Source organism: Amia ocellicauda, chromosome 23, assembly GCF_036373705.1.
Source record: "Amia ocellicauda isolate fAmiCal2 chromosome 23, fAmiCal2.hap1, whole genome shotgun sequence".
In the NCBI taxonomy this organism is placed as follows: Eukaryota; Metazoa; Chordata; class Actinopteri; order Amiiformes; family Amiidae; genus Amia; species Amia ocellicauda.
In genome coordinates, this window is record NC_089872.1 from 7219158 (window position 1) to 7246484 (window position 27327).

The 27327-nt window shown below is 41.5% G+C and overlaps 1 protein-coding gene and 1 pseudogene across 1 annotated transcript; both read left to right on the forward strand.

The window, feature by feature from the left end:
* The first annotated feature begins 7080 nt into the window (after positions 1–7080).
* LOC136719266 (sulfotransferase 6B1) lies at positions 7081–11607 on the forward strand. Its single transcript, XM_066697140.1, has 7 exons — positions 7081–7536; positions 8030–8133; positions 8839–8928; positions 9759–9885; positions 10415–10509; positions 10644–10800; positions 10977–11607. Exons 1-7 carry the CDS (start codon positions 7344–7346, stop codon positions 11102–11104), a joined length of 894 nt encoding a protein of 297 aa, XP_066553237.1. The 5' UTR covers positions 7081–7343; the 3' UTR covers positions 11105–11607.
* LOC136719419 (piggyBac transposable element-derived protein 4-like) lies at positions 11263–14021 on the forward strand (annotated as a pseudogene).
* The last annotated feature ends 13306 nt before the right edge of the window (positions 14022–27327 follow it).

Sequence of the window (27327 nt, forward strand, 5' to 3'; positions counted from 1 at the left end):
TACCTCGGTTGTAACGAGTGGTTATTTCAGTCAAAGTTGCTCTTCTATCAGCTTGAATCAGTCGGCCCATTCTCCTCTGACCTCTAGCACCAACAAGGCATTTTCGCCCACAGGACTGCCGCATACTGGATGTTTTTCCCATTTCACACCATTCTTTGTAACCCCTAGAAATGGTTGTGCGTGAAAATCCCAGTAACTGAGCAGATTGTGAAATACTCAGACCGGCCCGTCTGGCACCAACAACCATGCCACGCTCAAAATTGCTTAAATCACCTTTCTTTCCCATTCAGACATTCAGTTTGGAGTTCAGGAGATTGTCTTGACCAGGACCACACCCCTAAATGCATTGAAGCAACTGCCATGTGATTGGTTGGTTAGATAATTGCATTAATGAGAAACTGAACAGGTGTTCCTAATAATCCTTTAGGTGAGTGTATAAGTGATCCAAGGATCCTGTCCAGTCTATTTTTAAATGTTCCCAAACTTTCAGCTTCTACCACATCACTGGGTAGTTTATTCCAGATTGTGACTACTCTCTGTGTAAAGAAATGTCTCCTGTTTTTTTTTCTGTTTTGAATGCCTCAAAGCCCAATTTCCATTTGTGTCCCCGGGCGCGTGTGTCCTTGCTGATCTGGAAAAGCTCCTCTGGTTTGATGTGGTTGATGCCTTTCATGATTTTGAAGACTTGGATCAAGTCCCCATGTAGTCTCCTCTGTTCCAGGGTGAAAAGGTTCAGTTCCCTCAGTCTCTCAGTAGGGGCCCTGTGGAGAAGTAGGCTCTCCGCTCTTCAGAGTTTTTTTAGACTTCAGTCTTCTCATAGAGCTTTTCTTCTCTTCGGAGGTAAGTGTACAGCAGGAGTTTCGCTAAGAGCCGGCTTCGGTCCCTCCATTGAGATCTGCTGTACATATCCTCTCTGCAGAGGTAAGTTTTTGTGCAGTAATTTTCTCACATATAGAGCTGGCTTTGGCTCCTCTACAGAGATCTACTGTGTAAATTACCTCTCTGTACCATCTTTCAGAATTAACTTGAGTGTGACGTCTGTCGACGTCGACGCATTGATATTGACCTCGACGTCCGTCGGGCTATCAGCGTCCCAGCTAGAGAGTAATTGGCTTCACCCCCCTCTATGCAGGCGCTCCATGCAGAGACTCTCCCCAAGATGGAGATCGCCGGCGAGCAGGCACTCACGTTCTCTACTTCTCCCCCAGATGCAATCCCCCATGGCATATACGCTGGTCTCCCCCTAGGAGGAGACGGGGGTTTCCACCACCTTGGGCGAAGGAGGAGGAGGATGAATTCAAACACTGCTGCGTCAAACGTCAAATGGGAGAGTTTGGACAGTAGCTATGGCCACCCAGCGCCAAATGCGATCTGAACAAGAGGAAATTGGTACAGGGCTGATGGAAGGTCTCCATTGCCTGCCCTTACAGGAGGAGATATCCATCCTCCTCAACATATCAATTACACCTAGTCAAACTTTCGGGACCACCGTCAACCTGAGCATAAACACTCAGCCAGGGTGAAGGAAACGGCGTCAAAGTAAGCCGACCTTCAACAGCTGAGAAGACAGCCGCGGTCGCGCCACTGGCCCTCCCCTAACAGCATACAGTGGTAAAAAAAAAAGAGTTACCAGCATACCAGAAGCCAGACACAGGCCAATTGTAAAAATAGTATTTTCAGCTGGAAGCCTAAGGGGAGAGGCTAGCCCTGCAACCCCCCTGGCTAAACTACAGGGAGAATGTTCTCAGAGACAGAAGACAATGAGCCATGGATACGCCCTCCGTTTCCACTCTGACCCTCCCCTAATCAGAGGAGTGGTGACCACTACTTTCGGATGCCCAGAAGGGCAAGAACTCTGGCTCAGGAGATTGCAGTAATGCAAGAGAAATTAGCTGTACGACAGGTGGACTGAGAGAACTCACGAGAGGGGTTCTGCTCACGGTACTTCCTAGTACTTCCCAAAGAAGGATGGAGGCTTTAGACCCATTCTCGATCGAGGGGTCTCAACATGTTCTGAGGTAAGAAACTTCCGCATGTTGACTGCACAGTGTGTCCTCCAGTCAGTCTGACTGGGCAACTGGTTCATATCAGGGACACCTACAGTGAGGGAAGAAAGTATTTGATCCCCTGCTGATTTTGTACGTTTGCCCACTGACAAAGAAATGATCAGTCTATAATTTTAATGGTAGGTGTATTTTAACAGTGAGAGACAGAATAACAACACAAAAATCCAGAAAAACGCTTTTCAAAAAAGTTATACATTGATTTGCATGTTAATGAGGGAAATAAGTATTTGACCCCTTCGACTTAGTACTTGGTGGCAAAACCCTTGTTGGCAATCACAGAGGTCAGACGTTTCTTGTAGTTGGCCACCAGGTTTGCACACATCTCAGGAGGGATTTTGTCCCACTCCTCTTTGCAGATCCTCTCCAAGTCATTAAGGTTTCGAGGCTGACGTTTGGCAACTCGAACCTTCAGCTCCCTCCACAGATTTTCTATGGGATTAAGGTCTGGAGACTGGCTAGGCCACTCCAGGACCTTAATGTGCTTCTTCTTGAGCCACTCCTTTGTTGCCTTGGCTGTGTGTTTTGGGTCATTGTCATGCTGGAATACTCATCCATGACCCATTGTCAATGCCCTGGCTGAGGGAAGGAGGTTCTCACCCAAGATTTGACGGTGCATGGCCCCGTGCATCGTCCCTTTGATGCGGTGCAGTTGTCCTGTCCCCTTAGCAGAAAAACACCCCCAAAGCATAATGTTTCCACCTCCATGTTTGACGGTGGGGATGGTGTTCTTGGGGTCATTCCTCCTCCTCCAAACACGGCGAGTTGAGTTGATGCCAAAGAGCTCGATTTTTGTCTAATCTTTAACACTTTCACCCAGTTCTCCTCTGAATCATTCAGATGTTCATTGGCAAACTTCAGACGGGCCTGTACATGTGCTTTCTTCAGCAGGGGGACCTTGCGGGCGCTGCAGGATTTCAGTCCTTCAGTCCTTCAATGTGTTACCCATTGTTTTCTTGGTGACTATGGTCCCAGCTGCCTTGAGATCATTAACAAGATCCTCCCGTGTAGTTCTGGGCTGATTCCTCACCGTTCTCATGATCATTGAAACTCCACGAGGTGAGATCTTGCATGGAGCCCCAGACCGAGGGAGACTGACAGTTATTTTGTGTTTCTTCCATTTGCAAATAATCGCACCAACTGTTGTCACCTTCTCACCAAGCTGCTTGGCGATGGTCTTGTAGCCCATTCCAGCCTTGTGTAGGTCTACACTCTTGTCCCTGACATCCTTGGACAGCTCTTTGGTCTTGGCCATGGTGGAGAGTTTGGAATCTGATTGATTGATTGCTTCTGTGGAAAGGTATCTATTATACAGGTAACGAGCTGAGATTAGGAGCACTCCCTTTAAGAGAGTGCTCCTAATCTCAGCTCATTACCTGTATAAAAGACACCTGGGAGCCAGAAATCTTGCTGATTGATAGGGGATCAAATACTTATTTCCCTCATTAACATGCAAATCAATTTATAACTTTTTTGAAATGCGTTTTTCTGGATTTTTTTGTTGTTATTCTGTCTCTCACTGTTAAAATACACCTACCGTTAAAATTATAGACTGATCATTTCTTTGTCAGTGGGCAAACATACAAAATCAGCAGGGGATCAAATACTTTTTTCCCTCACTGTACTTCCATGTCCCCATCCTCCCAATGCGTAGGATATATCTACGCTTCACCTTACAGGAACAAACGTACAAATTCTGCGTGCTGCAGTTCAGCCTCTCACTGGTGCCCTGCACGGATGCTTGGACGCAGTCCTGGCCCCCTCAGGTGACAACCTGGATGACTGGCCAATTGCAGACTCCAGGATACAGGTGGAGGAACACATGACAGAGGTCATGCAATATGTGACTACACTTGTTTTCAGTTCACACGAAGCAGAGCTCTCTCAAACCCACGAATTCGATGGTGTTCTTGGGAATGCTGTTCAACTCCTTAGCAATACTTGTCCTCCTTTTAGAGACAGGATCGAGTCACTGAAGTCTTGCCTCATGCAATGCAGAAGAGGCTAGACTTTCCGGCTAATTACTTTCAAAAGCTGTTTAAACTGTTGGTGGCCACCTTAAAAATCCTTTCCCTCAGACTCAGGACAATGCGTCCGCTACATCGCTGGGTAAACGCCCACAAGCTACACCCAGCAAGACACAAACACCACCCACTGACAGTGACCTCAGCGTGCTGGCAGGCACTGTCCTGGTGGAGATATCGGAACAATCTGTGCCTCGGCTCCCCCCTTGGATGCCCGCACAGACGAGAAGTCATCACCACAGATGCCTCCGGAACAGGCTGGGGTTCTGTGTCATTGTAAATTAAGACAAACGAATCCAATAAAAAGACAATACGTGGGTGAACATCACAGCAGCTCTACTTTAATGACATCTGTCCGTAAAAGATACAGTATTAATAAATAATATGGATAATGTGATTTTTTTTACATATTAACTTTATTTTTCACTTTGATTTAAATAATACAAGTGTATATGAGAAAAGGTCCTGAAATCATGTCCATGATGATGTTTACACTTGATATAAAACAACAAAAGTTTTTAAGATGGCTTGCATAATGACATCACATTTTATATTTATTATATATATATATTGTAGCTGCACTCTCACTTATTAGGTATGTATAGCCTTGATGAAAACACAGTGTTGAAACTCCTTGTTATTCAATAAAATGAAACTTTTGTAATACAATAGTCCTGTCTAAATACCTAATAAGTGAGAGTGTGGCTACAAAATAAATGTTTCATTACATATTTGTGCCTTATTTGGGCCAGCGCCTCATGGGAGTGAAGACGCTGCAGTGCATGGATGCTTTTAAATCATATTCATATATAATTTAATAACATAATGGGGAGTTTTGAGATTTAAACCCAGTCTCCTGCACCACAGTGCAATAGATTACATTATAACAGATGTGAGCACTACAGGGTTACATATTTGATATTGTTTATTTTGTTTTGTGTTTTATTATACAACTGTTTGGGATTATGTGTGTATGTGTGTGAACATTGAGTTTGCTAAGAAAACTCAAAATGGGCTAATATATAAATCCTGCAATGTTACCCTTTGTTAATAATGAATACAAATGAAAGTATTCTCCAGATATGTGCCTAAATAACATTTACTTTTGTTGGACGTGGTTTTATTCAAGATATAATTGAGGAACCATTAAAATATCTTGATAATTTATGGACAATAAAATAGATTAAAACATCAAATGAATTTCTTGTGTGCCCTCTTCATAAGGCTCACACACATGCACTTTCACTTTCAGTAAAATCACAATTTACTTTTACTTTTGTTACTTGAGTATTCTTGAAAGTATCTACTTTTTTTACTTTTACTGAAGTACTGTTTGAATGGGAGACTTTTTACTTTTACTGGAGTAAGTTTTTGATAGAATATTTTTAACTTACTCAAGTATGACTTTTTACTACTTTTTACACCTCTGACCAGTGGGAAGGGAGACTCCGCCCATCTATATGTAGCTTGCGTGACAGGCATGCCTGCTGCATGCTTGTAAACAGGGAACATGGCCTCGGGGCAGGTGAGTTTGCAGACACTCTGCTTGTTGGTTTGGGGGAATGTGGGCAGCACTGTTTTTAGCCTTTAGAAATCTGAGATGGGCTGGAGAAGTGAAGCCTACTACACCTGTATACTTGTTGATTCCACAAAGAACAATATTTGTATGGTACTTTTTGTATTGAAACAGGCTTATAAATTAAATGATCCTACTGCCATTGTGGAGAAACCTAAAATTAGTTTCCCAGGTTGCTGTGAACTCCCAATCTAAGCCCTGTGATATTTCATATGAAAACAGCAATCGACCATAAATAAGACCACAAATCTACCATTATCTCTTCAGTTACAAAAGCCTTTGACTGTAGTGCACGGGTAGATTTTGGAGTGCTGCACTAGTGTGTATGTGTGTAGTTATTCTACCACAACCAGCATGTTGTTGTTAAGAGCTGTTTATACAGCATTCAATCGGGTAAGAATGACTGCTTATTTTAACAAGTCAAACAACCACAATGGAGCATTGCCAAAAGAGACTTAACCCCTTGTGCTCCATGCAATAGATCTGTTGCCGGAAATGTCACACAAAGTAATACTGACAGTTATTCTCCCAGAAGCGCACTTGCCTTGTCACATTGCCTCCTGCAATAAAACATAGGATCTTCCTCAGTTTCCCACCTACACAGATACTTCTGTCTCCTGCTATAGTTCTGTAATTCAGTGAAATCTAGCCCCGTGTTGACATATCAGAGCAATTGACCAGGTCACATTGAGTGAATTGCCCCACACCACCCAGAGCCTGGCTGTGGACCAAAAGCAACAGTTTAACCACCAGCCAGAAAATGACAGGAAATGTGAACTCTCAGTATAAAAGCATATAAGAATATTTTACAAGAACAGCATAAAAAAGATGAAGCCTGAAATCACTGGACATGTATGTTATGAACATTTCTTGTTTAAATACTTACTCTGAGCAGGAGGTGTTGCCACATTATGACACCAACAGCCTGTTCAACATGTTATTTGTGTTTATCATTTTGAAATGTAACCTTAACTCTCTTAATAACTCTCACTGCAGTTCTGATTTTTCTTTGCATAGCTGAACAGCAAACACAGCCTATGTATACATTTAACTAACTACACAAAAAGCTTCCTAATAAAAAATAATACATCATAGACATAGAAGCACAAAGTGAATTTCGAAACAAAAACACACAAAATACTGTTAATTGAACTATGACTGTTAAACAACAGTGTCAAGCTTGTTCCACATATAGGTAATACAAATTATATCCATCAATTCATACATTCAATTTGATGAATTAAAAACAAATACAATAGCTCTTGCTGTGTCTTCTCTGCTCAGCTGTGTTGCAAGGGAAGTTGATTAAAAAGGAAAAGGTTTCAGTGTACATGGAGCTACCATGATCACTATTGCCATGTTGTAACTCCAGAAGCAGATCTCCAATCCCAGGAACATTTAGAATCAGAGCAAGGACCTCCCCCTGAAACAAGAGATGCACTCAACACATACGGTTTTCCTTAAAATCAGGGCAAAGGGCTAGAACTCTGGTCTAGATTCATTGTGTGCATTGCAAACCAGGAAAGCTTCTCACGCAAGCTTTGGCTGGGTGGGAGGAGCTTCCCTTCCCACACTGCACCTCACTGTTCAGCCAGTACTCCAGCTGCAAATGAAGAGTGGAAAGAAGTGAAGGACGGCAGAGCACACAGGATACAGCAGGCTTACACTACAGCACAAAACATGAGTAGCCCACTTGAAAAACAAATGCAGAGGATAATGGAAGAAGCCAAAAACATGACAGAGAAAGACAAGCTCTACATGTACAAAGGAGTATTATATCCCACCATTGTGTGTAAACCAGAGAATTTCAAAGCAATCGAGAATTTTGAGGCTAGGGAAGATGACATAATGCTAGCAGCCTATCCAAAATGTGGTAAGTACAACTCCTTTGCTACTGTCAATTATACTGATTACATAGTTAAAACTGCACAATACTGTGCTCAAACACCAGGTTAAAAAAAAACAAACTCATTAACAAGTTGATTCTCAAGATACAGCAAGAAGGGCAATACTCCATATTGCAACATTTTTTTTTAGATTTGTGTCCTGCATTTGTTATGGCACAGGACAGCACAGAGCGTATCTGGTATCTAAGGTAATCTGTAGAGTTCATGGATGCTGTTCTGGGGAAACTGAGATCTTTGAGTAAACTGAGGCTTGAACTCCCCAGATTAATGAATGGGGCCGGGGGAGCTGCCTGTGCAAGTTCACTAATGAGAGACTCAAATGGAGTTGTTTGGCTCTGAGCTGTGCTGTGGAGCCATGGGACTCGATCAAATGGTTCTCTGATTATCTAACCCTGCGGAATTGGTGATTGGTGATTCGCAGTTGTATTGCGGTCTCATGACTTCCTGCTCTCTCACCAGGGTTTAACTGGATGGTTGGGATGATACGTAAAATTGCAGACATCCCAGAGAAGCGGCCTCCCATTCCTCCCTTGCTGGAATTCAGTAATCCAGAAAAATACCAGGTTAGTATAACGGACCAACAAATACATAATCATTTTAAAAATCATGACTGGGTTTTGGTTTCAGTGATCCCAATTCAGCTGGTTGTCTTTTGCTGTCAATTTGTCTCACGCTTTTAATCAGGAACATTTAATCATGAGTGAGATTCTGTTAGAGATCACTATAGTCACCAGTTAAGGCCACAATCTTGTCACAATCTGTGCTAAAAACAAATAGCGCTATAATAAATTATAAATAACAGATACAGTACTTATTCACTTACAAATTACATGAATAAATAAAACCCTAACTGGGGCTGTTCATAAATAATTAATTCAGTAGCCACATAAATAAAACCGGTCACTTAAGTTTTTTGATTTAGATTGAATACTTTTTAAAGGAAAAAAAAAAATACCCACGGCAGTTGTAGTTGTCTCTTTTCATCTTGTTAATCTCAACCCCTTTTATCAATAACTCTGTGTACATGCCTGTGTAGGCAGACGTCCTACAGAAAATTACCATACCCAGAATGCACCACTCTGTCTGCAAGTTGTGGTGGGCACACAGACTTTTGTCATTCTGCGCAGAATATGAGCATTTAGCCAATTAGTCCTCAGACTTTCCGCAGACTCTGTGCTGAATGACAAAAGTCTGCGTGTCGCACCCCATCTTAACAAGGGGGGGGGCGTGATGATACTTATTATTAAATATAAATTATTATTTTTCAGTTTATAAATGAGGCTCCTTCTCCAAGACTTCTAGGGACACACATGCACCCTGACAACATACCGGCTTCCATTGCTGAGAAGAAAACAAAGGTAGGTAAAGTAACTTGCATGTGCTTCAAACCGTGCAGAAAACAGGTCACACTATTGACACTATTTGCCAGAAATCCTTCTCTGGTACTGTTCAAATCCATGCTGTTTATATTTTCAAAACAGTGCCTTACCCTTATGGAACAAACCTTTATTTCAATATATGGTAGATGATGTATGATCCTCATATGTTTCATATATCAAAATTGCCCGCTGTTATGCACATTTTAGTAATCCATCCATTTATTTTATATAATATGGTAGAGATTAACCTCACCATGTATTTTGAATGAACACACATATATTGTGGTGAAGTGTGATCTAGTGACACAAAGGGAGGTATGTCAGCCCACACCTGTCCAAAGCCCTCTTCCCCTATGAGGCCTGCATTGCCACTATACAGCCCTGTGGGGTCCTCAGTGTTTAGAAAATCATCTCTCCAATCATTCATCATACAACTCACCTGTTGTCAAACACAGGTGCGGTCAGTTAGCCTTATAAAAAGGCTACGGGGAGAAGAGGAAGGCTGAGAGGAGAAATAGTGGCCAAATTGTGGTGTATATAAAGTTATCCATATTGTGGAACTGTGAGAGAATGGTGAAACCATACACTATGCCAGGGATTATACCACTAATATATATAGGCCTAGGCCTGTAGTGCAATCCCTGGCATTGTATATGGTTTCACACCCACTCTATAGATAAAATATGGATATCTCTATAGCCACAGCAATGACCAACACAGTAAGCATGGAATGGAATGGCACCTTTTTTGGTCAATACAATAAAAATAATTTGAATGGGGCCTTCTTAATGTTCTATTTCTTTCTGCAGATTCTTGTGGTGTTGCGCAACCCTAAAGACACTGTGGTCTCTTTCTTCCACTTCACCAACAAAAACCCTGTTCTGCCAACTGCTGAGTCCTGGGACAAGTTCTTTGCAGACTTCATGAGTGGAGAAGGTAACAGCAGAAAGTCAAGCTTTATATGTAAAACAGTAGATGAATACTCACTGAAACCTTAATGGAGTTGGGCAATAAGGCAGATGCATTCTCATGAATGGAAGAATATTCACTTCACTATAATATTTTTACATTGGAAGGAAAGATTTGTCAGTGGGAAAACATTATAACATTTGCTGACTGCAAATTAAGGTGGGCTAGTGGTGTCTGGATAGCAATCTATCAGCCTCTAGAACATCCATATTTTTCAATATTGTTTTGGACTTTTTTTTATTCTTCTACGGTTTCAAATGTATACCTCACTCTCTCAGGCCTTTTCTGCTGTTCACCAGTTGAGAATATTGAAATTCCCAGAATGTATCAGTCTCCTCAAATCACTGCCTTGTCTTTGGTCTGTGTCAAGTACATTGTGAAGCTGCCAAACCCAGCAGCAAGTCACCCAGTTTGCCAGTTAGTCTATTATTGTATACAAATACAATCAGTTGTTGTAGACCTCTTTTATTAGGACATCTTCATTTTCTGTTTACAGTTCCTTGGGGCTCTTACTTTGACCATGCCCTGTCTTGGGAGAAGCGTATAGACAATCCCAATATCATGTTTGTGACTTATGAAGACATGAAAGAGGTAAGACTGGATCTCAAGTTTAGATGTGTTCAAAGTGATAACTCTTACACTAGTAACATTCTTAGGAATTCTTAGGATAAACAATAGAGTACTTTATGTGAAATATGTACTTGTGTGTCTTATGTTCTATTCAGAACCTGATTGAAGAAATCAAGCAGATTGCCAATTTCTTCAATTTCACCCTGAGTGAGGAGCAGGTCAACACTATTGCTCAAGAGAGCACTTTCACAGCCATGAAAGAAAGTTCCAAGCACACACACGGCCAGATGGGCAATGTGTTCTTCAGGAAAGGTATGTGAAAGTAATCGATATACCTTGATCTATAAATCATTACATCATGATTGTATTTGGATTAGACAAACGATCATTAACTATTATGCACCAACAGTCTCTCACCTTTGCTGTTTTTATATAAATGTATGTTTCATAAAGAACAGTAACAACTAGACTGTTATTCTCCTTAACAGGGGAAGTGGGAGACTGGAAAAATCACTTCAGCGAAGACCAGAGTAAAGAGATGGATGCTAGGTTTGAGAAGTGCCTTGCAGGAACCAAGATAGGGGCCAGACTGAAGTATGATATATACTGCCAGTAGAGGACACAGCTGCAGCAGTTTCAAGGGAAACAACAATAAGGGACGCCTTGGGAGACCAAAGTCTGGAAACTGTAGGGAAACCTACATAATCAGTGTCTTCATAAATCTTTGTACAGTAATACTGTCACAGTGTCTTAAATATTTCTGTTTTCAGTAACATGAAGTATTCTTGTGTTCAGTTTTAAAAATTGAATGTGAGACTGTAATTCAGATTTTCATATACATTTTTTAAACAACAGTAAGTATTTAAATTCAGTTTGATGATTAGTATACTATGCAGACTATATAATGTTTCTTTTTTTTGTATATTTCGACATGAAATCAAACAAATGTACTTCCTAAGGATACTATCATTAAGTGTTAAATAGATCATTTTGAGTCATAACATTTAAGAATGACAATAAGAGGATGACAACTTGAAAACTGTATGTATTGGTTTATGTGAATAGAAGAGATGTTTGGGGAGCAGAGGATTGTAAATGTATAAAGAATTTATAAATACATTCTTAACCCTTTTGTTGTCTTAAGGGTAAAAAATGACTCATTTTTGACCCAGCAGTTATAAAATCATCTACACACCACAAAAACCACAATGACACACACACACAATGAAAAATTTAGATTATGTGTGCTACTGATAGAACTCAGACAAAAATAAACTTTCTTGTGCATGTGCAGCATCTACCCTCCACGACCCCAGATATGACTCAAGTTCACAGACAAAATAAACACAATTTCAGACAAAATAAACATTTCTCGAAAGCATTGTTTACTAATGGGGAATGTAGTCAGAGGCTATATAGGTGCTGCAGATGACAGTACCCCCAGTTTCTCTTTGCTGAAGCCATGAGTGCACGTTTCAGTGCCCAACTGGTCGTAGATCAGATGTCCAGGAGGAACAAGAGAACAGTGATTTAGAAGAGGAGGCGGTATCTGAAGAAGAAGATGGGGAAGAATACAACCCCGAGCACGATGCATCATCTTCAGATGAACAAGAAATCCCCCAAGCTGAAAGAGAGACATTTTTGTCAAAGAAGAGCAAAATAACATGGTCCCATGGCATATGACAACCAGGGCAGAATGGCAGCACAAAATATCATAAGGATGACCCCAGGGCCCACAAGACATGCAGTTTCCCATGCCCAGGACATCGCCTCAACATTCTACATGTTCATCACACCAGCCATCAAAAAAATCATCCTGGAGATGACAAATTTGGAGGGTTTCCATAAATATGGAGACAACTGGAAAAGGATGGATGAGATTGACCTGCATGCCTACACAGGGCTGCTGATCTTAGCAGGTGTGTATAGGTCCCGAGGCAAGGCTACATGTAATCTCTGGGATGCAGAGAGTGGAAGGGTGATTTTCTGTGCCATTATGCCACTGAAAGTCTTTCACACTTTCTCAAGAATGCTACAATTTGATAATCGTGAGTCAAGACCTGTAAGATGTGTGAGAGACAAACTGGTGGCCATAACAGAGGTCTGGGAGAAGTGGGTGGAGCATCTGCCATACTTCTACTACCCTGGGCCTGAAGTAACCATGGATGAGCAACTGGTTCCATTCAGAGGTACATTTTTATTTTTATTAGGGGGCACAATGTCACGTGCAGTGTTGGGGTCATTACTCACAAAAAGTAATATATTACAATGCACTCTTAACTCATATAAAAAGTAACTAAATACGTTACTTATTACTCCTTGGGGAAAGTAATGGGTTACTTTACTTTTAGATTAATTTGCATTACACCTCAAATTTTCTCCTATATGCCATCCATAGGAGTTTTTTTAATTTTTCTCTCCTCCATGCCTAAATGGTTTATTTACTTAAATGTTCACTCACTTTATTCTAGATCATGTAAAATGTTTTACAGGTCTATATTTTATTTTATTATATTTATGTATTTTATTTTGCTGTATGTTTGTTGTATGTTTACCAGTCTGTAAAGTGCTCTGTGGCTACCCTGAAAAGGGCGCTATACAAATAAAAATTGATTGAAAAATTTATTGATTTCTAAAATAAGGGATTTAGTTTATCAAATAGTGCCACAAAACAAGTGCTTCAGTTAATGTCATTAACAAAAATACAACTTTTTTCAAAAGGCAGCTTTAATGTTTGAAATAATAGGACAAACAAGTGGACGCTAAGATGGAAATTATGCCATATCATTACAAAATGTAATGCAGTAACGATATTTTTCTTTAATCAGTAACCAATGTTATTACTCCTTTTGGAACCATAGCATGTTACATTACTCATTACTACAAAAAGTAATTACATTACTGTAATGCGCTACTTAGTAGTGCATTACCCCCAACACTGGTCATGTGTGACAATTTCTTCACCTCTTATGAACTCAGCCAGCAGCTCCTGAAGAGGAAGATCACCATGGTTGGCACAGAACAAGCCTAAGCTCCCCCCTGCACTCCTATCAACAAGGGGGACATCAAAGTTTGCCTTCACCCCCACCACCACTCTAGTTTTTTACCTCCCAAATAGGAACAAGAATGTGGTCCTCCTGAGCACACTGCACAAAACGGCTGGGATCAGCGATCATGAGGACAGGAAGCCAGCCATCATCCTGTACTACAACCACAACAAAGGAGGCATGGACAACCTGGACAAGGTGATTGGAACTTACACCTGCAGGAGGATGACTGCCCGCTGGCCCCTGGTCATCTTCCTTAACATCATTTATGTGTTCTCATACAATGCCTTTGTGATATGGAACAATATCAACCCTATCTGGATGCCTGATAAGCAGAACAAGAGGAGGGTGTTCCTGGAGCAGCTGGGAAAGGCACTTGTAACCCCACACATTCAAAGAAGGGAGCACTTCCCCCACACAGCAGCCTCTGCAGTGCTTGTGAAAGCCTCGCTTTTCTGGACACTGCCCGTGGTGTCAACCCCATAGTGCAGAAGCTACCATTCAGCCTGCAAAAAAAGTGGATAACCCAGGGCTCCAGAGTCAAGCAGCAAAACAAGGTGCCTTTCCCTCCCTTCTCTTTCTTTGTGAACTTTGTCTGTCAAGAAGCAAAGACTAGAAATGATCCTAGTTTTGACCTCAGCATGTTTGGAGCTACTTCCCTCAGATCAGAACAGCCTATCTTGAAGCACACCAATCAGAGAACATCCATCTTAGTTCACAAAACTGACGTGTCCACTACAGGTTCCTCTTACCAGCCTATTCTATCCTATAACATGGAAAAGAGAGAGAAGATGGCAGAAGAGCCTGGTAAGCAATGCCCTTTACACAAGAAGCCTCACCCCCTTCAAAAGTGTTGTGGCTTCAGAGAGAAACCCCTGGATGTCAGAAAGGCCTTCCTTAAAGAAAACAGCATCTGCTTCAAATGCTGTGCTTCAACATCCCATCTTGCAAAACATTGCAAAGTGAACATTAAGTGCTCCGAGTGCAGCAGCGAAGGCCACAACTAAGCCTTACATCCAGGACCAGCCCGGTGGACCCCAAAGACCAACAACCCTATGCCAGCGCATGGCGGGGAGGAAGATGACAGCACCACACCAACTGATGTAACCTCTCAGTGCACTCAAGTCTGTGGTGGAGACCCCAGTGGTAGATCCTGCTCCAAGATCTGCCTTGTTAAAGTTTATCCAACAGGCCACCAAGACAAAGCAGTTAAGCTATATGCACTCCTCGATGAGCAAAGCAATCGATCTCTAGCCCACTCTGCGTTCTTCGACCTTTTCAAAATCGAAGGCCCCAACTCCCCTTACTCACTCAAGACATGTGCAGGAGTATTAGAGACAGCGGGGAGAAGAGCTAGCAGCTACCAAATTGAATCCATGGACAGCCAGACGTGTCTGTCTACCAACTCCACATCAGAAGCCGCGCTCCATCATGTTCACCTGAGATCTGTGGCCCATGAGATTCCTGACCTGGAACCCAACACTCCCATTTTGCTCCTCTTAGGGAGAGACATCATAAGAGTACAAAAGGTGCATAAGCAGATAAACGGCCCTCATGACTCTGCATATGCCCAGAAGCTTGATATAGGATGGGTCATAGTGGGCAACGTCTGTCTGGGAAATGTTCACAAGCCATCTACCGTGAACACTTTCTACACAAACACATTTGAAAGAGGATGCCCTTCTTTCTTTCCTCCATGTCCCAATTGTTTCATTGTGAAAGAGAAATACAGCCATCCACTGCCTAATGACTTAATTGAAAACTGCTATGCTAAGAAACTCACTCGCAAAGTGGAAGATCACTTGGGACATACAGTTTTCCAGAGCACGAGAGAGGACAACAAGGTGGCTCCCTCCATTGAAGACGAGACCTTCCTGAAAATCATGGGTCAAGGGTTCCGTAAAAATGAAGCAAACAGCTGGGTAGCTCCGCTCCCATTCAGAGAACGGAGGCGGCGCCTTCCCAACAACAGAACCCAGGCATTTAATCGTCTCTCTGCACTCAAACGCAACTTTGAGAGAAAGCTAGAGATGAGGGATCACTTTCTGGCATTCATGGAAAAAATATTTGAGAACGGACACGCAGAGGTCGCACCTCCCCTGAAAGAAAAAGAGGAATGTTGGTACCTACCAACCTTCGGTGTATACCACCCGAAGAAGCCAGGTCAGATTCGAGTGGTATTCAATTCAAGTGCACAGCATGATGTAGTTTCTTTGAACGATGTTCTCTTAACGGGACCAGACCTCAATAACACACTGCTCGAGGTGCTCATCCGCTTCCACAGTGAGTCCATTACCATTACAGCGGATATCCAGCAAATGTTCCACTGTTCTCTAGTCAAAGAAGAAGACAGGAACTTCTTGAGACTTCTCTGGTTCAGAGATAATAACCTCACAAAGGAAATCATTGAATATCGAATTAAAATCCATGTCTTTGGCAACAGCCCATCTCCTGCGGTTGCCATATATGGCCTCAGACAGTCACCTCACGAAGGTGAAGCAGACTTTGGTCAAGATGTCAGATAGTTTGTGGAAAGGGACTTTTACGTACAGTAGATGATGGCCTGAAATCACTGCCCTCGGATGAAGCTGCCATCAGCCTGCTGAAAAGAACTCAAGACATGCTCGCCTGCTCAAACCTCAGGTTGCATAAAATAGTCTCGAACAGCCATCAGGTAATGAAGGCCTTCCCCTCCCAAGATTATGCCGATGACTTAAAGGATCTGGATCTAGGCACAGACACACTGCCTATGTAACGGAGCCTTGGACTAGACTGGGACCTGAAGAATGATACATTTACCTTCCGGGTCACTGACGATGAAAAACCCTTCACACGTCGAGGTGTTCTATCCACAGTGAACAGCAATTATGACCCCCTGGGGTTCGTAGCATCTGTCACCATAAAAGGCAAGGCCCTACTCTGTGAACTCACACTAGAGACTAGTGACTGGGACTCTCCATTACCTCAAGAGAAGACAGAGCTGTGGGCAGCATGGAGAGACTCGCTAAAACACCTTTGCGATCTTCAAATCCCAAGACCATATGCACGCATCTCTCCTTCGGAGGCCCAACACATAGAGCTCTGCATCTTCTGTGATGCTTCATCCAAAGCCATAGCGGCCATCGCCTACCTTAAAATCATAGACAATAATAGGGCCTGCCATACTGGTTTCATTCAGGGCAAAGCAAAACTGGCACCAAGACCTGAACACACCATACCTCGACTGGAGCTGTGCACTGCCGTGCTGGCAATGGAGTTAGCTGAACTCATCACATCAGAAATCGACATGAAACTCAATGCCACAAACTTCTACACAGACAGTAAGGTGGTACTGGGCTACATCAATAACGAGACTAGGAGATTCTATGTCTATGTTAATAACAGAGTTCTAAGGATATGAAAGTCTTCACAGCCAGAACAGTGGCACTACATCTACTAAAGCAGTACCAGCAGCTCGTCTGAAGGACACCACCTGGCTTACAGGCCCTACGTTTCTGTCTAAGCTTGAAAAGTTTCCTTCTGAACATAATGTGTTTGAACTAGTGGATCCAGGATCAGATGTAGAAGTCCGCCCTCAAGTGTCTTCACTTCTTACCTCAACTTCAAGCAGGCAGCTTGGATGTCAGTGCTTTGAAAGGTTTTCTACTTGGAAGTCACTGACTCATGCCATCACCTGTCTGACCCACGTGGCTCGAGTCTTCACGAAAGTGACAGCCAAGGATACAATCAATTGCAAAGGCTGGGCATAACTGTCTGAAAGTCTTGAAGAGCTCTCCCGAGCCAAGGCCGCCATCATTCGTGCTGTGCAGCAGGAAACTTATGCCAGAGAGCTAGAGTGCCTCAGGAATGGTAGAGAGATTCACAAAACCAGTTCTCTCAGAAAATTAGACCCATTCATTGGTGAAAATGGTTTATTGAGGGTCGGAGGCCGGATCACAGAAGCTAAACTAGAACGCGATGAGAAGAACCCTCTGATTGTTCCTGGGCATCACCATATCGCAACTTTGCTTGTGCGTCACTACATGAACAGATCAAACACCAAGGACGCCTCTTCACCGAAGGAGCTATTCGTATGGCTGGCCTACGGATAGTTGGGTCTAAGAGACGGGTGAGCAGCATCATCTACAAATGTGTCACCTGCCGCAAACTCCGTGGCACATTCCAAACACAAAAAATGTCCGACCTGCCATCAGACAGACTTAGCACCGAGCCTCCTTTCACCAATGTTGGTCTCGACGTTTTTGGTCCGTGGACTGTCATATCACGTCGCACTAGATGAGGCAATTCCAACTGCAAATGGTGGGCAGTAATATTTACTTGCATGAGTATCAGGGCAGTTCATATCGAAGTCATTGAAGTTCATCTCTATTCGAGGTCCAGTTAAGCAAATCCACTCTGATCGGGGCACAAACTTTGTTGGAGCCAGCAAGGAACTCAAAATTCGCTCAAACATTGACAGCGCTTGTGTAGAAAGATACTTGACAGAACAAGGCTGCACTTGGCTGTTCAACCCACCTCATTCCTCTCACATGGGCGGTGCCTGGGAGAGAATGATTGGCATAGCACGGAGGATCTTAGATGCCATGTTCCAGCAATCAGGACTGTCCAGACTTACTCACGAGGTTCTCACTACTTTGATGGCTGAAGTGGAAGCCATCATAAATGCACGCCCCTTGGCTCCAGTGTCCACTGACTCAAATGACCCTTTCATACTTACCGCAGCTACCCTTCTCACGCAGAAAGATGGCACCTTGTCAGCTCCTCCTGGGGAATTTGATGACAAAGACCTGTTCAAGCAACAGTGGCGGCAGGTGCAACACCTCGCAAACACATTCTGGGAGAAATGGAGAAAGTAGTATCTATCTACATTACAGACAAGGAATAAATGGTCATCTGAAAGGCCAAACATTGAGCCAAGAAACATTGTACTCATGAAAGACTGTCCAACCAAGTGAAACGAATGGCCTTTGGGGATCGTCACAAGGGTGTTCCCCAGCAAAGATGGAAAGGTTCGTAAGGTGGAGGTCAAGGTCTACAGGCCAAACGACGTCAAGCTATTCCTCAGACCTGTAACAGAACTGGTTCTTGTGCTCACATAAGATGGCCCCAAGTTCAAGTAGAGACATTGGTCACCTTTTAGAAATTGTAAAGAAATAGTGGTATCTATTGATCCCAGACTGTTCTGTTATGCATATTATTTTATTTTCTGGTGTTTTTGTCTCCCCCTGCTGTTCATTCTAAGTATGCGATCTGCTCATGTCATGTGATCTTCACTGTCATGTGTCAAGGGTCTTGCCTCATGGAAGATTGTACATGTTGTTTTCATTAGCTTTACAGTACAGTACCTTACTGCATTCTTTGATTGTTTAACATACTGTATCAATGATTATTTCTGAAGTACAACTTGAATTGCTAAGCATTTTAGTGTTAATATGTTAGTACTGCAGTAGGTACAGTTTTAAGTTAGTATTTTTACTTTATTATATTTCTGTTAAGTATATAGTAAACATATTATGAAGTAATTAACCCTGTATGTTACATATTACGTATGTTATGTATATTACTTTAGGAAGTTTCCTTTATTGCTGTTCTAGGCCTTACACAACACTATCTACACTTTAGTTACCATGTGCCTCAGCTAATTTCTAAGCTGTTTCTTTGTGTGTTGTTATGAGCAAGCTTATGTAATAAGATAATCTGAGTTATTATTGTCCTTTATTTTTAGTTTCACCCTTTCTCAGTCAATAAATCGAAGTCAAACCAAAATCAAAGTCTCCAGCGCATTGATGTGTTTATCTGCCTGTCAAATTTTACTCGGATATGTATAAGGAGGACAGGACACTTGCACTGGAATACTGTCACAATGATTGTGTTTTGTGTATTTTGTCTGTTTGAAGTAACATTGTTTATATGAGATTTTAACTTTAAATTAAGAAAAAGACAATTATAATAATTGCATTGTATCCCCAGTCCCCTCCCCACCACAACAGCAAGCCTTGCTTTACAGTTACAGCACCATCAATCAAACCCATCCTCCTGCATCTAATTTGCTCAAAACTGGTACCTTGTGAATTTCAAAACTGTCAAAATAATTAATTAATTAATTAATTAATTTATAAATTGTTTAAGAATTGTAGAATTAATTTATGAATTGATGAATCGCGAGATTCATCTTCATTCTTAAGAGCTCCTCTGATGGTTCAAAGCCTCTAAAATTATAAATAAATAAATAAATCTGGGAGAAGCTTCTGCCAAACTCTGTGCAAGCATTCCTTAGTGACATCACCCCAGGCCTCCACCATTCTTGATGTTAAAGCTCTTCCAAAATGCAAGAACACTTTCCTTATTATCCCCCTCAGTAGCTGCAATTAACTTCGTAAAATGTGTGCCTTAAACAATAAGCTTAAAACGCTGCTAACACTCCCTAGTTTGGAGGTAGAAACAGGACATTGATATATTCAGAAAGCTCAGCAATGGTGGGAAGATGGCTTGGCACATTATTCAGAATGAGTAGAGTCTTGAAAGACAATTGTTTTCTTTCATTTTTAAAAACCTCTTCGAAAACATCAACAATAAGGTCAGAAAAAAATTGCCCCATCATCTAACCTGTTTTGCTTGACCTAAAGTAGACACCTAGTGTAGCCTTAAGGTATCATTTCAAGGTTCACTGGTTAGCAGAATGGTACAGCACCACAGGCTTAAGCTGTAAATCATGTTACAGCCAATTCATATTGAAGAAACATGCATAATAGCAGAACTGAATGTATTAAGAAGTGTAGTTTGAGGAGAGAAATGTGCCATCTAGTGTACATTTTCCTTAAGTGCAGCCTTTCAATTTTCTTTCGATGGCTTCAGTGAGCAACAGTGCAAGCTTCTTCCCAGGCACAGTACTATTGTGTTGTTAGTCTTGCTTATAGTTGGACTGGACAGTGAAAGTAACCAAAGTTACTGAACAGTCCCTGTAGTATTTCGTAAGAACTTGTTGCTGGGGGCGGGTGATCAACCACCCTATATATATTTCCCCCAGGCAGGTTTGATGCTCCGCCCACACAACACACAGACACAATAGGGTAAAATGACAATGATTTATTCAGTTTACAATACTAATCACTGCCAGAGGCAGCGGAAGAAATATGCCTCCTGACAGCACTCGATACACGGGCAGGGAACATTAACCTAATTCCTAAATCTAAAAAGCCTTTAATCATAGAGGGACTACACAAAATACTTACATCAAAATTTCTTAAAGATAATTTCCCCATCCTAATCCTAAAACAAATACAAAAGGTTTCCCCTGTGGCAACGTTGTGTGTTACCTGGGAAGTCACTCAATCTCCTCCTCAGGGAAGAGGGGGGATACCAGGGCCGCTGCCAAATCAGCCAGTACACAGGTGCCTCACTCCTACTTCCACCTCCACAGTCTCTACTTCATCCACGTCCCCCTGATTTGCCCGGCTCTCTCTTTCTTTTCCTTCACCAGGAAAGCCTGTGGCACTTCTGGACCCACAGAGCTGACCACAACGTCAAGAAGGACAAGACTGAAAAATATACCAGGAGTGGCTTGGTTTCCCAACACGCAAACCACGCAATTACATGGGGCCCCATGGGGCTAGGGGCCCCCTACTGCCTAGTAGTAGTATTACATTACAGCCTGAATTGCAAATTCTAACAAAATCCTTATTTTCTCAGATAAACCCTCATGGTGGGTATCAAAACAAGCATTTTATACCATTTTAAACCTCAGGGTTAAATCAGATCAAGCTGAAGGCTTTAGGCTACGTCCATAAACAACCCAGGCTTGTTTCTATCATGTGACCACAGAAGTGTCAATGATTGACTAGATCTAACATGCACATGCACTTTAGCAGCATTTTGACAAAGTACCACTCAAACACATGGGAAGTAATCGCTCGTATGCTGAAAGCCGTTGGGAAAGACAAGACAAATTCTGTCGGAACACCTTCACAGTCATTCACACTATTTGTACACATGCATAGCAAGTAAAGTCCAGACACATTGCGGGGAATGAAGGAGATTGTCGTTCTTAGGCTATACAGTTGTTACTGAAAGACATGAATAAAAAACAAATGCAATTATGCTGGTATCCTCTTGTTATCCCATTTTGTGTATTTCAGTTATTAATTTAGTGCCCACTTGGATGCGACAATAATAATGACAATCCAGTGGTGATCGTGCTTTCAGTATCTCCTAAACTCTTGGATTCTCTCCCCTGTGGACCTTTAACACATGCCGCTGGTACCCTTTAAAGGGCACCAAAAATGTGTGTTTCTGCTTAATATCAAGTATACTTGAATAAGAAATCTCAGAAAATATTGACTGAGCTTTGATTGGGGCCACACAATTGTATACCAGTATACACAAGCCAATATTAATCTTCTTTCTTTCACTGGAAGGGAGGCTATAGTCCAAAACGGGGAGAGGGCACAGGAGACCACCGCAACAGACCTCAGTATAATCCAGAGTCGTATCATAAAAATAAACCCTTTCCATATTTTCGAAAGTGTCTCGGATCACTGGTCTGCACAATTACCTCTAATTTTCAGATTGGCCTGTATATACGAAGCTTTACGGACTCTGCTTCACTTCCCCGACCTCAAGCCATTCAGTGATTCCCTCAGATTTAATCTGGCAAACAAACTTTCAATCTTTCAAAGGATTTCAATCACCTGAGGGGGGAGGGTGTGAATGTCACCAGTTTTGAGCCAATCAGATTTTTAATCAAGGATCACTCAAAATCAGTGTCAGGTTACAGAGCCATTTGATTGACCATTACATTAAGTCCCAGAAAAAAGATACTGATACCTGACACCAATTTCGCGTGGTCCTTGATTAAAAAAACAAGTGACACCTGATACGTGACACAAAATACGAGTCTAAAGAGTGCTGATGATTAGCACACTGAAAGCCAAGGCTACTACCTTGGCACTTCATCTGCCCCCTCGATCTTGTCCTAATTATCCTAGACATTCTCTGCCGGCCTCCATTACAGATTAGCTGCATCATTGTTAGTGCAAGCATCAGAACCTCTGGCTCCATGATGAATGACTGACAGACTAGTGTTTTTTATTTATTTTGATAGCTTTTGTCATAAATTTGCATATGTGGGGAGGCAAAGATCAGAGGAGGGATATACCTTTTTTTTTTTTCAAAGTCATTGAATATCCCTTAGAGCACAATCCAGTAGTTCATTATGAAGTGGAAGGTATAAAGCCTCACACAGAATCTGCTTTGAACAGGCCTTCCTTCCAAAATGAGCAGCTGGGTAATTGGTCAATGACAACGGTGAATAGCGCTCCATGGCATGACATTTTAAAATACAAGAGCTCAATGTGTACTGGAAGACCAAGGCTGGTCCACATTTGTAAAGTGGGGCATGGAAAGTGAGATATAAAGGAAAAGGGACACATCGGACACAAAATTCAAAGAGTATTGTACCATTGTAATTTTAAGTGAAATTATACCAGCCTAAAGACACGAAAGTGTGATAGCTCTAGCTCATTAATCATCACCGATGAAACATCGGGGAGACTGCATTGCCAGTATTGATTGTGTGTGTGTGTGTGTGTGTGTGTGTGTGTGTGTGTGATGCTGTTAAGTTTTAGAAACTTTTGTTATTTCCAGATTAAAAGAGGCTACATTGGAGCGCCCCCGATTCATTCTTTTAAGTATGTAGCAGAAACTGACACTCCCATGTTGTTCATTACATGACTCGGCACATAAGAAAACATATAAGAAACTGTGCCCCTTGGAAAAAATGGTGACCCCTTCCTTATTGAGAGCAAATACACACTAGAGTCACAAAAGTGGGTGTGTATGCAGGTTGGAAGGGGACAAACTATCAGTCAAAGTTTGGGCATTTTTGGAGAAGTCCTGCTTGATTTACAGGAGGGTCACCACATTTTCCAGAGACTGTATACTGTGCCCCTTGGAAAAAATGGTGACCTCTGCCTTAGTGACAGCAAATACACACCAGTCACAAAAGTTCGAAGTTTCTGTTATTGCTTCACCTCTGTGTGTGATCGTTGTGAAAAGCTGTGAGGAATTAAATTACTTACAAATAAATAAGTAAATAAACATTTAGAAGATCGTACTGCATTTATGTCGCTGAAGTGTATGATGTCTGCATACGTTTACAAGTGGTATTACTTGTGTAGTAATAAAAAAATGAATATAAGTGTCGAGTGTCTCAATGCGTTTGTTGTGGTATGTGAAAAATACACGTACATCGTAAAATACATAATTACCTACAAGAATCCGTTGCGTTAGGTTCTCTTTTTTAATTAGCAGATACCCTTACCCGGGGCGACACAAAATATATATTTTACAGTAAGAGCGGATCAAATACATAACGTCAGTACTAAGAAGTGCAACTTTTAATATGCAAATAAAGTTTGATAACCTATAGTAAGGGTACATATACTTACATCCTATAGTAAGTGTAACTAATATATACACATCTCAAGAAACAATTTGTATAGTTGCTGTTGTTTATAAGCAATCCATTCAACGTGTACAATTGCACAGACACAGCTATGCGACGTGCAGGCGCGCTCAACTCGCTCAGTTTGCAGCAGTGCGCATGCGCTATTGACAATGACGTGATCACGCGCTCCCGTAGGCAGACAGCGGGATTGCACCTGACGCATGCGCACATCCACCTGGTCACAAGAATCCTAGCGGTTACTGAATTCGTCGTAACACCGGCGACAATGGTATCTGTCACATTTTTTTATGTCACAAATCTCATGCATTGTCGTTTTGAAAATTTGACAGCTATGCAAAAACATTGTGTGTAATTATAATATCGAACATCCTCACCTAAGTCATGTCTGTTGCTATGGGCTCAAATTAGCGCCATAAGTATCGCATTCAAAAAATATATATTGTAAACAAAACAAAAAAATAACGAGAAAAAATTGATGTTGAGATCAAAAATGCAAAATGTATAGAATTGTAAATAATAAAAATGTATTGAAAGCAACAACAACAACAAAAACCGATAGCAAAACTCGCCTGTAGTCTCTGTGTTTGCTTGCGATCCTGCAATTCTTGCTTTCGCCGCCAGTTTCTTTGCTTTCGATTTATTTGTTTTCGTTTACGAGTTTTGGCGCTGTTTTGTCGTGAGGGCGGGATTTACAGGGAGGCGTGGATCCTGGGTCTCCATTGGTCCAGCAGGTTTGAGTGACAGTTCTTCCTAACCCAATCAGTGAGTAGGATGGTCTGGTCTGACAGTTACCTCTCTGCAACACATCTGACTTCACCGCTGACTGACCCAGACCGAGTGGTGCAACTACTTGGCCTCGGAATTATAAACAAAGCATGCTTTTAATAAAATCGCTTTCTACATATTACATGTGTTTATTTCATACAGCCTTTATTCGCATCTTTATCAATCGCGCCAGTAATTTATATATATATATATATATATATATATATATATATACGCACAGTCACCTACAAAATTACTGGCGCCATTGATAAAGATGCGAATAAAGGCTGTTTATATATATGTTCATATATATATTAAACATGTTACTGTGCACGTAGCAGGTGAATCCTATGTTTTGTTTCAATGCTGTATGTATAGGCTTAAATGGCGGTGGGATCCAGTGATTTCCCAGCTCTTGACTGCAGGTCTCTGCACACACAGGCTGTTTCATGAGTCGCTGAATCGGCGCTGCTGTTGAAACCAAGACAGTCGATTCCCATCCCACCCAGAGATCACCAGACCAGCCCACCTGCTCACTGTTTGGGTTAGTAAGAACCGTCACTCAAACCTGCTGGACCAATGGAGACCCAGGGTCCAGGCCTCCCTGTAAATCCCGCCCTCACGACAAAACAGCGCCAAAACTCGTAACGAAAAATAAATAAATCGAAAGCAAAGAAACTGGCGGCGAAAGCAAGAATTGCAGCATCGCAAGCAAAAACAGGGACTGCAGGCGAGTTTTGCGATCTTTTTTTTTTTTTTTTTTTGCTTTCGATACACTTTTTGTTTTGTTTACAATTCTATACATTTTGCATTCGATTTTTTTATTTTTGATCTCAAAATCAATTTTTTCTCGTTATTTTTTTGTTTACAATATATATTTTTTTGAATGCGATACTTATGGCGCTAATTTGAGCCCATATCTCACTTATTAGGTATGTATTGTACAGTATTGAAACTCCTTGTTATTCAATAAAATGAAACTTTTGTAATACAATAGTCCTGTCTAAATACCTAATAAGTGAGAGTGTGGCTACAAAATAAATGTTTCATTACATATTTGTGCCTTATTTGGGCCAGCGCCTCATGGGAGTGAAGACGCTGCAGTGCATGGATGCTTTTAAATCATATTCATATATAATTTAATAATATAATGGGGAGTTTTGAGATTCAACCCCAGTCTCCTGCACCACAGTGCAATAGATTACATTATAACAGATGTGAGCACTACAGGGTTACATATTTGATATTGTTTATTTTGTTTTGTGTTTTATTATACAACTGTTTGGGATTATGTGTGTATGTGTGTGAACATTGAGTTTGCTAAGAAAACTCAAAATGGGCTAATATATAAATCCTGCAATGTTACCCTTTGTTAATAATGAATACAAATGAAAGTATTCTCCAGATATGTGCCTAAATAACATTTACTTTTGTTGGACGTGGTTTTATTCAAGATATAATTGAGGAACCATTAAAATATCTTGATCATTTATGGACAATAAAATAGATTAAAACATCAAATGAATTTCTTGTGTGCCCTCTTCATAAGGCTCACACACATGCACTTTCACTTTCAGTAAAATCACAATTTACTTTTACTTTTGTTACTTGAGTATTCTTGAAAGTATCTACTATTTTACTTTTACTGAAGTACTGTTTGAATGGGAGACTTTTTACTTTTACTGGAGTAAGTTTTTGATAGAATATTTTTAACTTTTACTCAAGTATGACTTCTTACTACTTTTTACACCTCTGACCAGTGGGAAGGGAGACTCCGCCCATCTATATGTAGCTTGCGTGACAGGCATGCCTGCTGCATGCTTGTAAACAGGGAACATGGCCTCGGGGCAGGTGAGTTTGCAGACACTCTGCTTGTTGGTTTGGGGGAATGTGGGCAGCACTGTTTTTAGCCTTTAGAAATCTGAGATGGGCTGGAGAAGTGAAGCCAACTACACCTGTATACTTGTTGATTCCACAAAGAACAATATTTGTATGGTACTTTTTGTATTGAAACAGGCTTATAAATTAAATGATCCTACTGCCATTGTGGAGAAACCTAAAATTAGTTTCCCAGGTTGCTGTGAACTCCCAATCTAAGCCCTGTGATATTTCATATGAAAACAGCAATCGACCATAAATAAGACCACAAATCTACCATTATCTCTTCAGTTACATAAGCCTTTGACTGTAGTGCACGGGTAGATTTTAGAGTGCTGCACTAGTGTGTAGTTATTCTACCACAACCAGCATGATGTTGTTAAGAGCTGTTTATACAGCATTCAATCGGGTAAGAATGACTGTGCTTATTTTAACAAGTCAAACAACCACAATGGAGCATTGCCAAAAGAGACTTAAGCCCTTGTGCTCCATGCAATAGATCTGTTGCCGGAAATGTCACACAAAGTAATACTGACAGTTATTCTCCCAGAAGCGCACTTGCCTTGTCACATTGCCTCCTGCAATGAAACATAGGATCTTCCTCAGTTTCCCACCTACACAGATACTTCTGGCTCCTGCTATAGTTCTGTAATTCAGTGAAATCTAGCCCCGTGTTGACATATC

What these genes read in the sequence shown, in the direction of transcription:
- LOC136719266 (XM_066697140.1), top strand. Translation starts at nt 7,344, where the DNA reads ATGAGTAGCCCACTTGAAAAACAAATGCAGAGGATAATGGAAGAAGCC. An exon ending in AGCAGCCTATCCAAAATGTG is followed by an intron (nt 7,537 to 8,029) that starts GTAAGTACAACT and finishes CTCTCTCACCAG; the next exon opens with GGTTTAACTGGATGGTTGGG. An exon ending in GTAATCCAGAAAAATACCAG is followed by an intron (nt 8,134 to 8,838) that starts GTTAGTATAACG and finishes ATTATTTTTCAG; the next exon opens with TTTATAAATGAGGCTCCTTC.